Genomic DNA, 14,323 nt, shown 5'->3' with positions numbered 1-14,323 from the left:
CGGCGCGTGCGCTGCGTGCTCGACGGCACGACCGTCGATGTCGCCGAGGTCGTCCACGAGGCGCGCGCGGGCGACGCGGCCGCCTCGGCGCAGGCGCTGCTCTCCGGCCAGCTCTCCGTCGTCGCGTCGGCGGCGGCCTGGGAGGGCGGCGCGACGAACGACGTCCTCGAGGCGCGCGCGAGCCCCTGGCTGCTGCCGCGCGCCAAGTGGACGCGCGCGCCGGCGGACGTCGCCGGCGGCGCGCCGCTCGTGCCCCCGGGCGCCACGGCGCTGCCGGGCGGCGTCTTCATCTCGGCGACGGCGGCGGGCGACGCGCTCGACGTCGCCGTCGGCTCCGTCGTCTTCTCCGACGACGGCGCGGGCGAGTTCGTCGTCGCGACGCGGTCCTACGAGCGCGGCGCGCTGGCGGCCGTGCGCCTCGAGCGCGTCTGCCCGCGCGACGTCGGGGCGCCTTAAAGGTCTAACTCTAGAGTCTACCTTAAAGGTCCGAGTCGAGCGACAGCGGCTCGGCGATGACGGCGAAGCGCTGGACGTCGAGGAGGACGGCGCGCGAGAAGCCCGCGAGGTCGCTCGGGAGGAGGAGCGTGAGCCGGTTCGTCGCCGGGTCGAAGGCGACGCGGTCCAGGAGCTGGAGCTCGTCGCCCTCGAGGTCGCAGAAGAGCTCGTAGAGCAGGTTCACGACGGCGCCCTCGCCGTCGATCTCCCACCTGCCGTCGACGTCGAGCGCGTCCCGGAGGACCGCGTCGTCGCGGAGGAGCGCGACGCCCAGCGCCGGCTCGTGGACGCCGCCCCGCGGCGCCGCGAGGTCGCCGGACCGGGGCGCGACGGCGAAGGTCGCCGCGCGGAGCACCGCGCGGTTCCGGAAGCGGAACCGCGGCGCCGCGAGCCGGAGCGCGCGCCGCTCCAGGAGCATCTCCGCCTCGAGCGCGACGCGCAGGTTCCGCGCGACGGCCGCGCCGCCGAGCTCGGCGAGGAGCGCGTCGAGGCAGCCCGTCGCCGCGCGCGACGCGGACCGCGCGGCGACGTGGACGACCGTCGCGGCCGTGGACTTCGGGAACGCGTACGAGCCCTCGACGGGCGCCTCGGCGCTCGCGAAGAAGTCCGGATGCATGGGGATGGGCGCCACGCGAAGGAGCAGCTGCGCCAGCACGCTCCGGAACGTCTCGCGGCGTTTGGCCTTGGCCGCGGCGTCGCGGCGCCGGCAGTCGCGCGGCGCCCGCGACGCCGCGGCGCGGCGCCAGCGCAGGCGCGTCACGCGCTCGTCGCCGGCCGTCGTGTGCGCGCCGGCCATCTCCCAGCCCACGGAGGCGAGCAGGAAGGCGTGGGCCCAGGCGTCGTAGGGCAGCTCCTCGAGGAGGACCGCGCGCGCGTCCGACGCGACGGTCAGCGCCTGGGCAGGAAAAGGGTGATTCAAGTTCTCTTCAACATGAGTGTTCCACGCGCGCGCGTCACGGAAAACACATCCACGCTTCGAGACCGGTCCGAGAGATGATCGCTCGTCCAAAAATCAGCCGAAACGAGTGGAAAGCGGCCGAGATCGGAGCCTTTGAAGTTGGGAATTTCGCTCTCTTGTGCTGCCCTGGTCAGCGCGTGCTCCGTCTGCGCGTAGCCGCCGTCGGCGACGAGCGGGCCACAGGCCAAAAGCAGGTTCCACAGCCCCGCGTAGTCGGCGACGTTGGACGTGTCGACGGCGTCGAAGGACCGCGCGGGCCAGGACCGCGGCGCGCAGCAGTCGCGGCTCGAGACGACGAAGCGCGCGCCGGGCTCGTTCGCGAAGGCGCCGAGGCGCGCCCAGGCCCGCGCGGCGTCGGCGCGGAACGCCGCCGTGCCGACGGCCGCGGCCGTGCCGAGGGCGCCGCCGGGCCCCTGCGTCTCGAGGAACGCGGCCGCGGGCCCGGGGTCGCGCAGCGTCTCGTTCGCGAGCCCGAGCGCCCGGAGCTCCGCGCCGTCGCCGCCGCAGCAGCCGTGCGCGCGCCAGGCCGCGCCGGCGTCGCGCCGGCCGCGGCCGGCGCCGGCGAGCGCCAGCGCCGCCTCGCGCGCGGCCGCGAACGCCGCCGCGCCGCCGGGCCGCGACCGCCGCGCGAGCCACGCGCGGCACGCGGCGCCGGCGCCGCAGCCGCCGTCGAGCGCCACGGCGCCGGCGAGGCGGCCGCGGGCGTCGAGCTCGTCGACGACGGCCCGCAGCTCGCGGTCGAGCGCCGCGGCCGCGGCCGCGCTGAGCCACGCGTCGCACCAGACGCGCGCGACGTCGGCCGCGGCGACGTCCGGCCGCCGCAGGAGCCGCAGGAGCAGCGTGTTCCGCGCGCAGACGACGACGTTGCCGTCGTTGAGCGTCACTTCCAAATCCGGCAGCCGCCAGGCGCCGACGGTCTCGAGCGCGTTGCGGCAGTCGCCGCTGGCCGCGTAGAGCACGCGCGCGCGCTGCGCGGTGGGATCGTCGAGCGGCGCGAGCGGCGTCGGCGTCGTGTTGCCGACGACGAAGGACCGCATGCAGGCATCGAAGAGCTTGCGACGCGGCAGTGGGAGGGCGTCGATGCGAGGCTGCATTTGCCGAGATGGTAGCAGCAGCGGACGAGGCCGAGCGTCAAGCCCGCTCGCTAGCGGCATCGTCAAGGTCGAGCAGTGAATGTTGCACTGCAACACTGTCAACGTTCCGCCATCGACGAGCATTCACGCCCCAACTCCTCGGCACTGCTCGATGGAGAAGTCGATGGAGGGTCCCCCGATCGTGTCGGCGCAAGTCGTCCCGGGACAAGTCGTCCCGGGACAAGTCGTCCCGGGACAAGTCGTGATGCAGCAGCAGCCCATGGTCGTGCAGCAGCCCATGGTCGTGCAGCAGCCCATGGTCGTGCAGCAGCCCATGATGATGGCGAAGCCCGGCCAGGTCGCGCCCGTGCACACCGGCGTCATCGTCAACCCCGTCCCCCAGAGCAACTACTGGCAGGGCGGCGAGCTGTGCGCCTGCACCGCGCCGCCGGGCGGCTGCAACCTCTGCTTAGCGGCCTGGTGCTGCCCCTGCATCGTCGTCGGGCAGCTGCACGACCGCGTGGTCCAACCCGGATCCTGCTCGTCGGTCGCGTGGCCCCTGGCCGCGATGATGATCGTCAAGACCATCATCGACTGGGGGGTGCAGATCGCGACCGGCATCGACATTAGTGGGCTCACGAGTCTCGTCACCGCGTTCGTCTTCATGTCCTACATGAACAAGATTCGCAAGGCGATCGTCGCCCGCGACGGGATCACGGACGCCCCGAACAAAGAGTGCGCCAATTGCGGCATCGACTGCGAGCATTACTGGTGCTGGCCGTGCGTCACATGTTGGATGTTCCGGCACGACCTCGTGACGCGCAGCCCCGGCCAGCCCTACAGCGACTGCTGCTCGCCGACGGGCACGCCCTACGCCAGCGTCCACGTCGTGTGAGCGGACGGCAACCTCCCCGCCCCGCACTTCGCCCTGCGCGCCGCTCGCTCAGAAGACCGCCGCGGCCCCCACCCTGTGTGCTGCTCTGCTCGAGGCCCTGTTAAGTGGACTTCGGGGAACTCACGTTACGTTCACGCCCGGCATGCACAGCAGCCCGAAGCACTCGAAGCTGCGCAAGTGCTGCGCGCGCACGTCTTGTCCGTTCGCGACGAAGTTGAAGCTTGCGGCATCATCAGAGCTCAAGAAGATCAGGCGGCTGGGGCCAATGCGCACGCCGTCCGAAGGTTGAGCCAGTTTTTTAAACGCCGCCGCCATGGACTTCGAGGAGCTGAGCGATTCGAGCGAAGGCTTCGACGACAGCGCGAGCGTCTCCGAGGACGACGACTTCCCCGGGGGCTCCTTCGCGGAGCTGCCGGACGACGAGGCCATGGAGGTGGCCTGGACGCCGCCGCAGACGCTGGACGCGGCGGCGAGCGGCCTCAACGCGCTCGTGCGCCTCGTCGCGGCGCGCACGGCGGCCTCCCGGGGCTTCGCCGAGTCCGCGAGCGACGCGAGCTCGCTGAGCGAGCTCGACAGCGACTGGGACGACGGCGGCTGGGACGACGACGGCGAGGACGCGGCCGGTGACGACGCGCCCTGGCCGCGCGCGCCGCCGCTGCCGCCGGGGACGCGCGACGCCGTCGAGGCCGAGTGCAGCTGCCCGATCACGCACGCGCTCATGCTCGACCCGGTGCTCGCGAGCGACGGCGTCGTCTACGAGCGCGAGGCCATCGAGCGCTGGATCGCGACGGCCTGTGTGGAAATCAAATCTTCAACCCGACTTCAATGTGAGCGTAATCGAACGGTTTGACACAAGCGCTTCCGCTGTGCTTCGAGAACTCGACGAGAGCAATCGATCCGTCCAAAAATCAGCCGAATCGACTTCGATTTGACCGAGCTAGAGAGGTTTGAAGTTTTTGCTGGACAGGGCGTTCCACTGGTTGATTTCCACACAGGCGACGGCGCTGGGCCGGGGCGCGCGGCGCGTGCTGTCGCCCCTCACGCGCGCGCCGCTCAAGACGCGGCGCCTCGCCCCCGTGCGGAATCTGGCGCGCCTCGCGCGCGCCGCGGCGGAGCGCGAGGACGCGGACGCGGAGCTCCGCGCGGACTACGCCGCGCGCTGCGTGCGCCGCGCGCTGCGCCGCCGCGACGCGGCCGCCGTCGTCCGCGCCAAGGCCGTCTGGGGCGGCGGCGCCTTCGCGACGGACGCCGAGCTCCTCGCGAGCGCCGAGGCCGCGGGGCCGGGCTTCTCGTGCGCGCTCAAGCTCGCGCTCTCGGGCGCGTCGCCGGGCTTCGCCGAGGCCCTGTCGCCGCTCCAGCGCTCCTGGCGCGCGCGCCGCTCCAAGCGCGCGCGCCGGAGCACGCTGAGCGCGAACGCGCTCCCCTTCTTCGCGCCGCTCGACTGACCGACCAAGAAAAGCTCCCGTCCCACATAGTCCCCCTGTCGCATATAACAGCCCCCCATGTCGAGCTCGAGCGAGTTTTTCTTAGACGGCGGCGTGTCTACGGCGTCGCGCCCTTGGGCGGGAGGTCGTCGAGGAGCTTCTTCGCCGCGGCGTCGGCGAGGGGCTGCCAGCCGAGGACCGCGTAGAGCAAGCGCCGCGCCTCGCTGAGGTCCGTGAGGTCGTCGGGCGACGCCGTCTTCGCCTTCTTCGACGACAGGAAGGCGTTGAGCGCGCCGAGCGCGAGCCCGGGCTTGCCCGCGCCCGCGAGCTGGTCGGCCTTCAAGCGCGCGTCGGCCGCCGCGCCCTTCTTGGGGTCGACCCACGCCTCGAGGTCCGCGAGCGCGGCGCCCAGCGCCGCCGCCTCCTCGGCGCCGCCGTCCTTGGCGAGGGCCGCGCGCGCCTCGGCCGTCCAGCGGAGGGCCGCGAGGAGCGCCGAGTACGACGCGGCGTCCGTCGCCCGCGCGGCCTTGGCCGATTCAAAGGCCTCGCGCGCGGCGAACGCGTCCTCGTCGGGCGCGCGCGTCGCCCGGTGCCGCGCGACGGCGGCCTCGTCGACGCCCGCGCGGAGCGCCGCGGCGGCGTCGACGACGAGGGACGCGTTGCCCGGCTCCACGGGCTGCGTGCCGTTGACGCCGTCGAGGTCGCCGTACGCCGCGCGCCACCGCGGCGACGCCTTCGCCGCGGCGCGCTCGAGGTTCCGCGTGGCCACCTCGAGCCTCTTGTCCGCGTCGTAGGCCGCGACGGCGTCGCCCAGCGCGAACAGGGCCTCGTCGGCGAGCGCGAGCTTCGGCGCCTCCTTCTTGAGCGTCGCCAAGTGCTTCGCCAAGGTCGCGTTCGCGAGCGCGACGGCGGCTTCGTCGTCGAGCGACGCGAAGGCCGCGCCGAGGAACGTCCGCGCGGCGGCGGCGTCGCCGGCGCCGTCCGTGGCGTTTTTCTTCGGCGGCTTGGGCTTGGGGTCCTTCGTGTTCTTGGACCGCGGGGGCACGTGGTACCAGAGCGTCGACGCCGCGCGGCGGCTCGGGCCCTCGGAGTTGGCCGCCTCGCGCGCGAGGGAGCACGTGCCCAGGAGCACGTCGCCCGGCTGCGCGTCCTTCGGTAGGTCCTTCTCCTTGGGCGGCGCGCCGTAGGCCCGCTTCCGCTCGCCGGGGAGGAGCTTGACCTCCTTCATCTTGCCGCTCGCGTCGCCGGCGTAGCCCGCGTGCTTGTGCGAGTAGACGGGGCAGGCGATCTCCTTCGTCAGCGCGTGCTCGAGCCAGCACTCGGCGTCGCGCATGGTCTCGAGCACCGCCGGGTCGTCGTGGCGGAGCGTCAGCGTCGCCTCGTAGGACCGGCCGCCCTCGCAGCCTTTCGCCGCGTCGCCGTAGACGCGCGCGTCGCGCCAGCCGACGACCTTCTTCGTCTCCTTGTCGCGCACCTCGGCGTGCTGGCCCTCGACGGGCGCGTCGTAGACGAGCTCGTCGCCGGCGAAGCGCAGGCCGACCGTGGCGGCGACGCCGTCCTTGGGGTGCGCCCACTCGTAGTCGAGCTCGAGCTCGTAGGCTACAGAATCTTCCCGGCGGCCGTCGCCCGCGGCCGCGGCGGCGTCGCCGGGCCAGGCGTCGCGCTCGCCGTCGACGCAGGGCCGGATGCGGCTCGCGAGGGGCCGCAGGGGCCGGCGCCAGGTCTTGAGCTTGAGCTGCGGGGAGACGACGACGGACTCGCGCGACCACGCCGGCAGGTGCGCGTCGAGCTCCGCGAGGGACCGCGTGCCCCGCAGCACGACGTCGCCGGCCTCGGCGACGCCGGCCTTGAAGGTCAGCGTCGCCTCGACGTGGCAGGGCTCGAGCGAGTTCCAGTCCTGGGAGAGGCAGACCTCGAGCGTCCGGCCCGGCGCCAAATCGGGGAGCTCGTAGACAAAGTCGTCGCCGTCGTGGAGCCAGGCGCGCTTGTGGACGTTGTGGCTCGCGTAGGACTCCTGCATGCCGAGCTGGACGCTGTGGACGTGGAAGAGGCGCCGGCCGCGCGTCGACGACGCGTCCGTCGGCCGGCACGAGACTTTCAACGTCGCCGAGCCCGCGCCCTCGGGCGGCGCGACGAACGCGCGCGCGATGGCGCCGGCCTCGAAGGTCTGGGCCGGGAAGGCCACGGTCTCCTGAGGCGGCGACGGCCGCACGACGGTGACGGGCACGACGAAGAGCGGCGGCGCGCCGGGGTCCGCGTCCGCGTCGCGGCCGATCACCTGGGCCGTCGCGGGCCCCCGGCCGACGGCGCAGGCCTGCGTCGGGTCGACCTTGACGGTCAGCGCCTTGCCCGCGTGGGTCAGCACGAGCTTCTCGCCCACGGTGACCCAGGGCGCCGTCGATTCCAACACCACGTTCCGCCGGAAGTCGGCCTTGGCCCGCGCGGCGACGAGCGCGTCGTTCTGGAACCGGGGCGCGACGGACACGGCGACCTCCGCGGGCGCCGACGTCTCCGCGAGCTCCCGCAGGTAGATGCCCCGCCCCGGCGGCGCGCCGGGGCCGCCGGGCGCCCGCGACGGCACCGCGACCTCGTAGCGGACGTTGGAGTTCTGCCGCGCGCCCGCGGAGTCCGCCAACAAGTCGAAGGCCGCGTCGACGGCCAGCAGGCCGCGGCCCTGGTCCGTCGGCGGCACGCCCGGCAACGGCGTCGCCGTCGCCTCGACCGCGCGGCGCACGGCGTCGGGCGTGTAGGGCACGCGCTCGGCCTTGAGCGCGCCGACGAGGCACGCGAGGGACCCGCACGCGTTCGGGCTCGACATGGACGTGCCGTGCATGAGGCGCTGGGGCTGGAGCGTGTACTTGGGGATGGACGCGACGGCGCCGCCCGGCGCGACGACGGACACGCCCGGCCCGCCGTCGGGGCTCGGGCCCCGCGACGAGAAGCTGTAGAGCACGCCGCCGCGGTGCGCCTCCTCGGCGGACCCCGGCGCGGCGCCGCCGGGGTTCACCGCCGGGGACCGCATGGCGTACAGGTCGCCGCACATGGCCGGGTTCACGTAGGCGCCGATGCCCAGGAGCGCGGACGACGTCGCGCCCGGCGCGCCGACCGTCGAAAGCGCCGGCCCGTTGTTGCCCGCGCTCGAGCAGAAGATGGCGCCCCGGTCGCCGCCGCGCACGAGCTTTTCGCTCAGCTCCACGAAGCGGCCCACGTCGCAGAGGCAGGCCGCCTCGCCGTAGGACAGGTTCACGAGGTCCACGCCGAGGCGCCGGCACGCGACCAGCGCGCGGCACAAACCCGCGCCCGTCTCCATGGTCCCCAGGCGCGAGTCGCCGATCTTGATGCTCACGATCCTGCAGGCCGGCGCGACGCCGCACTTGTCCGGGTCCGCCGCGTCGTAGGCGCCGACGATGGCCGCGACGTGCGTGCCGTGGTCGCCCGCGGGCACCACCAGCGCGACGACGTCGCCGCCCTCGTAGAACGACGCGCTGCACGTCAGCAGGTCCTCGTCGCCGAAGGTGCCCCAGCGGCTCGAGCGCTCGCCCGCCGCCGTCGCGACGCGGAAGTCGCCGAGCACCGTCACGTCCTCCGCGCGCGCGACGAGGTCGCCGCCCGCGGCGCCGTCGATCGCGACGCAGCGCCACGCGCCGGACGACGGCTCGCGCCAGGTGACGACGTCGAGCAGCGGCGCCGCGGACTCGCGGCTCGGCTTGAGCGCCTTGCAGCCGGCGTTGAGCGCCTCGACGCGCGCGTCGAGCTCCGCGGCGTCCGCGGCGCCGTCGCGGACCGCGGCGTCGCGCGCGGCGCGCGCGGCCGCGCGGAGCGGCGCGACGGCGGCGTCGAAGCTCGCGCGGTCCGCGGCGGCGAGGCGGCCCCGTAAAGCCGCGGGCCAGAGCGCGTCCGTGCGCTTCGCGCCCAGCCGGAACTCCATGCCCGCGGGGTTCTCGCACGGTCGCCCGTCGACGGTCCACTTCGACGCGTCCAGCCGGAGCCTGCGGCCGCTCGCGGCGTTGGTCACCCAGCCGTCGGCGGGCACCGCGACCTTGGTGGACACGTCGACGTCGCCGGAGCCCGTGGCGTCGATGACGTCGACGACCTTCATGGACCCGTCGGGCGTCGCCAGGAGCCCCTCGGCCGCGGGATCGACGCCCGTGTCGAGCACGGCCACGAGCACGCCGCGGCCGTCGCCGGCGGCGACGCGGCTCCGCAACGCCGGCACGCCCGTCGTCTCCTTGTCGATGACGCCCGCCCAGGGCCCGCCGACGCGGTCGCCGTCCCACTCGGCGTCGGCGACGGCGCTCCCGTAGCACGCGAGCGTGCCCGCGGCGCCGGCGAGCGCCGGCGCCTCCCAGCGGCCGCGACGGTGGCGCTTGCCGCGGGCGCCGGCGAGGGCGACGCCCGGGCGATGGCTCGACGCGCGCCGCGCCGCGCGCGGCGCGGCGATGCGCAGCGCGCGGCTCAGGGGTGCGGTGGCGGCGAAGAACATGGTGAGCGAAATTCGCATGCAAGCGGCCGGCGCGCCGCTCTCAGTCGACACTTCGGGGTCGCTCGAGAGGCTCGCGCGGTGCTGCTAGTACCAACGCGAGAGTCTCAATGGCCAGCGGCACGCACAAGCGTGGAGCACCGGCAATCGATTCGCGAGTTCGGCGAGGCCGTTCTTGCCGCATGCCGAGCCTGCCGCTTCACCTTCGGCGAGCGTCCGGTGCTGTGGCTTCGCCACAGCCCCAGCACCTCTCATTACAGCCCGATTGCTAAGCGCACCCCGGCACGTTCCAGCCGCCCCGGCCCGTTGGGCGAGGCCCCATGCTACCCTGAGTCGGGCCGAGCAGTTGCGGCCCTCTCGCGACGCCGAGGGCGAAGATACGCGACGACTTTCTGCGTCGCCTCGAGCTCGTGCCCCCGGCTGCGGGCTCTGCCGCGCTCGTCTCGCAGCGCCAAGGCTTGAGACGCTGTCAGGCCCTTCAGGGGGTCCATCGGCGTGCCTCGAGGCATTTTCGCCAGCGTCGGCGCCGGCGTCGGCGAGGCGCCGTCCGACGATCGTCGTCGGCTAAACGGAGCGTCTTCGAGAATCGACCTTCTCCGGCGGTCTTGGCAGCGCGGCGGCCCAGCGCGTGGTGCGTCCTCATCGAGGGGGTACTGGGCGCGCCTCGGAGTGATTTGGCTAGCGACGACTTCGAACTGTCCGAGCGGCCGCGCGCCGGCGCCGTCGGGCCGAAACGACGACGAGGGCTTCGCGGAGCACGACGCCGCCGACGGTGTCCCGGAGCGCGTCGCCGGCGCCGCGAGGCGCCAGCGGTGCGACGTCGCCGCCGACGGCGTCTCGGAGCGCGTCGCCGGCGCCACCAGGCGACGACCGACGCCTCTGATCGCGCGGTGGCGCGCGGCGCGCGCGCGCTAAGATGCTCGCTCTTTCCGAGGCGCGGCGCGGCGGGGGCGTCACCGACGCGTCGCACGGCGACGCGGCCTTTCCGAGGCGGCCGCGCGGAAGCAGAGGGGGACGGGTGTCGAGTTCAAGAGAGCTTCAACAAAACAAAAAATGTTTGCATCTATGTGACATCATGTGTATATCGATCGAGGGATCTCCCTCACGAGTCCCTGGACGGAATGCGCATATGCGCATCATGATGTAGTCTCGGACATGATGGAGCTCGACGAGCAGCCCGCGGCGCAGTCCGACGACGAGGGGCCTCCGCCCGACGACGCGGCGCCGGCGCCGGCGCTGCACCTGCCGCAGCTCCGCGAAATAGATGAAATAACTCTCAAGATCGAGCAGCTCCAAGCCGCGAAGCAGAGGCTCTTCCACTCGCTTGCGCCCGAGCTGCGTGCGACGAGCTCGCCGTCTGGCGGGCCGCCGTCGGACGTGCCGGAAGAGCCCATGGCCCCGGTTGGCACGCCGACCTACGACCAGTTGAAGGACGAGGTGGAGAACGGCGAAGTCGCGTTCCTCTGGGATGCACCCTGGCCCAGCGAGGCCCGCGAGCTGCAGGAGCGCGTGCTCGCGGTCTCGTGGGCCGACGGGAAGGACTGCGTCGCCGTCCTCCCGACGGGGTACGGCAAGACGTTGTGCTTTTCCTTGCCCGCGCGGTGGGGCTACGTCAAGCACAAGCGCGTTACCGTCGTCTGGCAACGCGTGCCGCCGGGTCGGACTGCTGGAGCTTTTAGGCGAGCAACCTGCGTCGCGTAATGCTCGGTCGGCGCCGCGGCGGCGGCCTCGTTCCCGGACTACGACCTCCGCTCCGTGCCGCTGCTCCCGCCCTGGAAGCTGAGCCTGGCCATGGCCGCGAGCCACCTGGCCGTCGTCGGCAAGTACGCCATGACGGAATTCCAGCGCCTCCTCATGACGATGCCGATCCACTTCTCGAACACGCTCGCGAAGACCCACGTCCTCGACGCGGGCTTCATCCCCCTGACGACGTCCCTCGAGGACGCCATCACCTCCATGGTCGCCCTCGGGATCAAGCCTAAGATGAAGAAGTAGCGGGGTTGGGCTGACTAGCAACGAATCGTAGTGTTACCTCGATCGGCGGCGGGCGCGAGTTTTGCTCGGCCCGCGGCGGTGGAGCGCCGCGGCGGCTTGGCGAGGCCGCTGAGCATGCCGTCGTTCTCGTCGTAGGTCGCGCCCTCCGTCCAGCTCGAGCCGTCGTCCGACGTGTCGACGCGCACGCTCGTGGCCCCGTACATGTCGTTCCCGTTCCAGTCCCAGACCATCCGAGGGCGCGGCGCCGCCGGCCCAGCGCGCGGGGATCGACGACGAACCGGCGGCACGCGTGCTGCCCGCTGCGCAAGACTGTGATCTTGGACGACGAGATGCCTTGGAGCACGCTGAGCAGCGCCGTCGCCGACGACCTGCTGTGTGCAGCGGCGGGTGATCGCGTCCGAGCGCGAGGCGGCGCGGTTCGACCCCCGCCCTCGGCAGCGCCGGCGACGGCGTTGAACGTGTCCGTGGGGTTCGATGGCACGTACGGCTTCACCGATGCGTCCTCGGCACGGCCGACGTCGTGGCCGAGGGGCCGGGCGTCGACGATGACGCCGCGTTCTCCAGGAGCGACTGACTACGGCGCGTCCCAGGTGCTTGTCGCGGCGCCCTTGCAAGAGCTGCGTTCCGTCACCGCGGGTTTCGATGCGCCTCCTGGATCGCTGCAGCACCACCATGTCGCATGTTGTCAACGCTTCGAGCAGCCCATCGATGGGCAGCCCCTGGACGAGGGAGCGTGCTTCAAGGTCGACACGTCGATGGATTGCGTTTACCCGGCTGTGCCGACCTTGCGGTGCCTTGTCCAATCATCGCTGGGGCTCATCGACACGCCGTCGAGCTGTGCTGCTGCTCGAGGCCGCCTGTTTAGGACAATAATGTCGCTTTTCGAGCAGGAGAACGGCGCGGACCAGGTTCCGCGGCGCTCCACGCGGCGCCCGCGGAGCTCGCAGCGCAAGCGCCCGCGCGACGGCGGCGAGGAGAACGACGGCAACGGCGAGGAGGACGACGGGGCGCGGCCGCCGCGAAAGCGGGCCGCGCCGGGCGCGGGGCCCGCGGAGAACGCGGGCCCGCGCGTCGTCGAGCGGGCCGTCCCGGAAGCCCGGGGCGAGTTCCAGGTCACCTCATACTTCAGCGACGAGCACCACGAGAAAGCGCGCAAGCTGCGCGCCGAGTCGGCCGCGCACCAGGCCGCGCAGCAGCGCGAGCACCAGGCCGCGCAGCAGCGCGAGCGCCGGCGCGACCCGGACGTGGCGTGGTCCAACGCCGTGGCGGTATTGGAGCACCGCGCGACGGCCGGGCCGTACTTCGGCGGCGGGCCGAAGTGCCGCGGCTGCGGCGATCCCGCGCACAAGAGCCAGACCTGCCCGTACGGCGGCTACGCGCAGACAGTCGAGGAACGCCGCCTCGTCTGGAAGGCGCAGACGCAGGGCGCGGCGCGGGCCTCCAGGGCCCTCACGGGCACCGGCGGCGGCCGCGACGGCGCCATCGCGCACCGCGAGGAGGTCGCCGCGGAGCGGTCCCGCGTGCCCGACCTGCCGCCCACGCCGGGCGCGACGGCGCAGCTCGACTCCGACCGCTGCCTCGGCAAGTGCGGCGACAGCTGCTACGGCGACGACTGCCCCTACGGCGTCTGCCAGGTCGCGGACGCGCGGGTCTTCGCGAGCTGCGCCGTCGGCTGCGACGGCGCCGCGTGCTCGCGCGGCAACTGCGCGGGCGTCGCGACGGACGCGCGCGCGCTCCTCTCCACGGTGCGGCTCCCCTACGGCTTCGGCGTGCCGCTCTCCGAGGGCGACTACGAGCGGCGCGCGAAGAAGTTAGAGGTGAGGAGGTCGTCCGCGATCCACTGCCTCGCCGCCGAGATGAGCGAGGCGTCGGAGGTGCTCAAGGCCATGGAGCTCGCGGTGATGAAGGAGCGCGTGCAGCAGACGCCCATCGAGGACTACAGCACGCCCTTCCTGCACCCGCTCCTCGACGACGTCGACAAGATCTGCCGCGGCTGCGGCGCGGACCTGCCCCTCCGCTTCTTCGTCCCCGAGCAGCCCGGGGAGCAGGCCGAGTTCGACCGCGCCTCGGCGACCTACCTCGCCGCGAAGCTCCCGGGGGGCGACCTCCCGCTCGACGACGCGCGCGCCTTCCTCCTCGACGTCGCCTTCGACGACTGCCTCTGCTGCCGCGACCTGGATTTCCTGCGGAAGCTGAACCCGTCGACGACCTACCGCTACCGGCGCGCGGTCCTCGAGGTCATGCGCCGGCGGCGGATGGGCTCGAACTGCAAGGGCGACGGCTGCAAGGGCGACGGCGGCGACGGCCTGTCGCTCACGGACGCGCGCAACTGGGCCGTGATGCAGCTGCATCACGGCAACGCCCGCGGCGCGAAGGCGCGGGACGCCGACGGCCGGACGATCAGCCCGACGTCCGTCGCTGCCTTCGAGTCTCTCGAGGCTTTGGTCAACGAGGTGGAAACCTGCGAGGCGCTCGTCTGCGCGGTCTGCCACCGCCTCGAGACGCAGGAGGAGTACGAGGCCGAGGTCCTCGCGCGGCTCGAGGAGGGCGCGCACAGCACCGACGGGCAGGCCGTCGAACGCCGCGCCAACTATTACGCGAAGAAGGAGTTCAACAACAGCTTCAAGCGCTCAGTCGGCGCCTGCGCGTCCTGCGGGCTCGTGGTGCGCCCAGGCATCGAATGCGCGTTCGACTGGGCGCACCACGTCGGCGCGGAGATCACCAAGTACATCGACTCTTTCTTCGCGAGCGGCATCATCAATGGCTGGTCGGCCTTCGACGACGCGTGGAAACTGCACTACTTCCAGTACATCGCGCGATGCCGATTGCTGTGCGCCAACTGCCACAAACGCCACGATACCGACGTGGCCAACCGGCGACGCACGGAGGAGCGCCTCGCGCGCATCTCGGGGCTGGGGCTGTGGCGCATGTGATAACTTGATTGCCGCGTCGCACGCGGTCGCCGGCGCGCGTCGCACGCGGTCGCTTCGCCGGCGCGCGCGC

The 14,323-nt window shown here is 72.9% G+C and overlaps 3 protein-coding genes across 3 annotated transcripts; 2 read left to right on the top strand and 1 right to left on the bottom strand.

Annotated features, from left to right (window-relative positions):
• Positions 1-3,734: 3,734 nt before the first annotated feature.
• AURANDRAFT_60561 (hypothetical protein) lies at positions 3,735-4,866 on the top strand (the record flags this gene model as incomplete). Its single annotated transcript, XM_009034481.1, has 2 exons — positions 3,735-4,217; positions 4,417-4,866. 2 exons carry the CDS (start codon positions 3,735-3,737, stop codon positions 4,864-4,866), a joined length of 933 nt encoding a protein of 310 aa, XP_009032729.1.
• Positions 4,867-7,597: 2,731 nt separating this feature from the next.
• Positions 7,598-9,328, bottom strand: AURANDRAFT_18489 (hypothetical protein; the record flags this gene model as incomplete). Its single annotated transcript, XM_009034023.1, has 2 exons — positions 7,598-7,816; positions 7,853-9,328. Coding segments are annotated over 2 exons (1,695 nt in total), but the record flags the coding sequence as incomplete, so codon positions are not given.
• A 1,788-nt stretch (positions 9,329-11,116) lies between these two features.
• On the top strand, positions 11,117-14,270 carry AURANDRAFT_70516 (hypothetical protein; the record flags this gene model as incomplete). The annotated part of the gene is made up of 2 exons (XM_009034482.1): positions 11,117-11,316; positions 12,186-14,270. The coding sequence occupies 2 exons, from the start codon at positions 11,117-11,119 to the stop codon at positions 14,251-14,253; spliced, it is 2,268 nt and encodes a 755-aa protein (XP_009032730.1).
• Positions 14,271-14,323: the final 53 nt, after the last annotated feature.

This window comes from Aureococcus anophagefferens (genome assembly GCF_000186865.1).
Source record: "Aureococcus anophagefferens unplaced genomic scaffold AURANscaffold_1, whole genome shotgun sequence".
Lineage (NCBI taxonomy): Eukaryota > Pelagophyceae > Pelagomonadales > Pelagomonadaceae > Aureococcus > Aureococcus anophagefferens.
The sequence above is the reverse complement of the archived record's forward strand: the minus strand, read 5'-3'. Positions and strand labels throughout refer to the sequence as shown.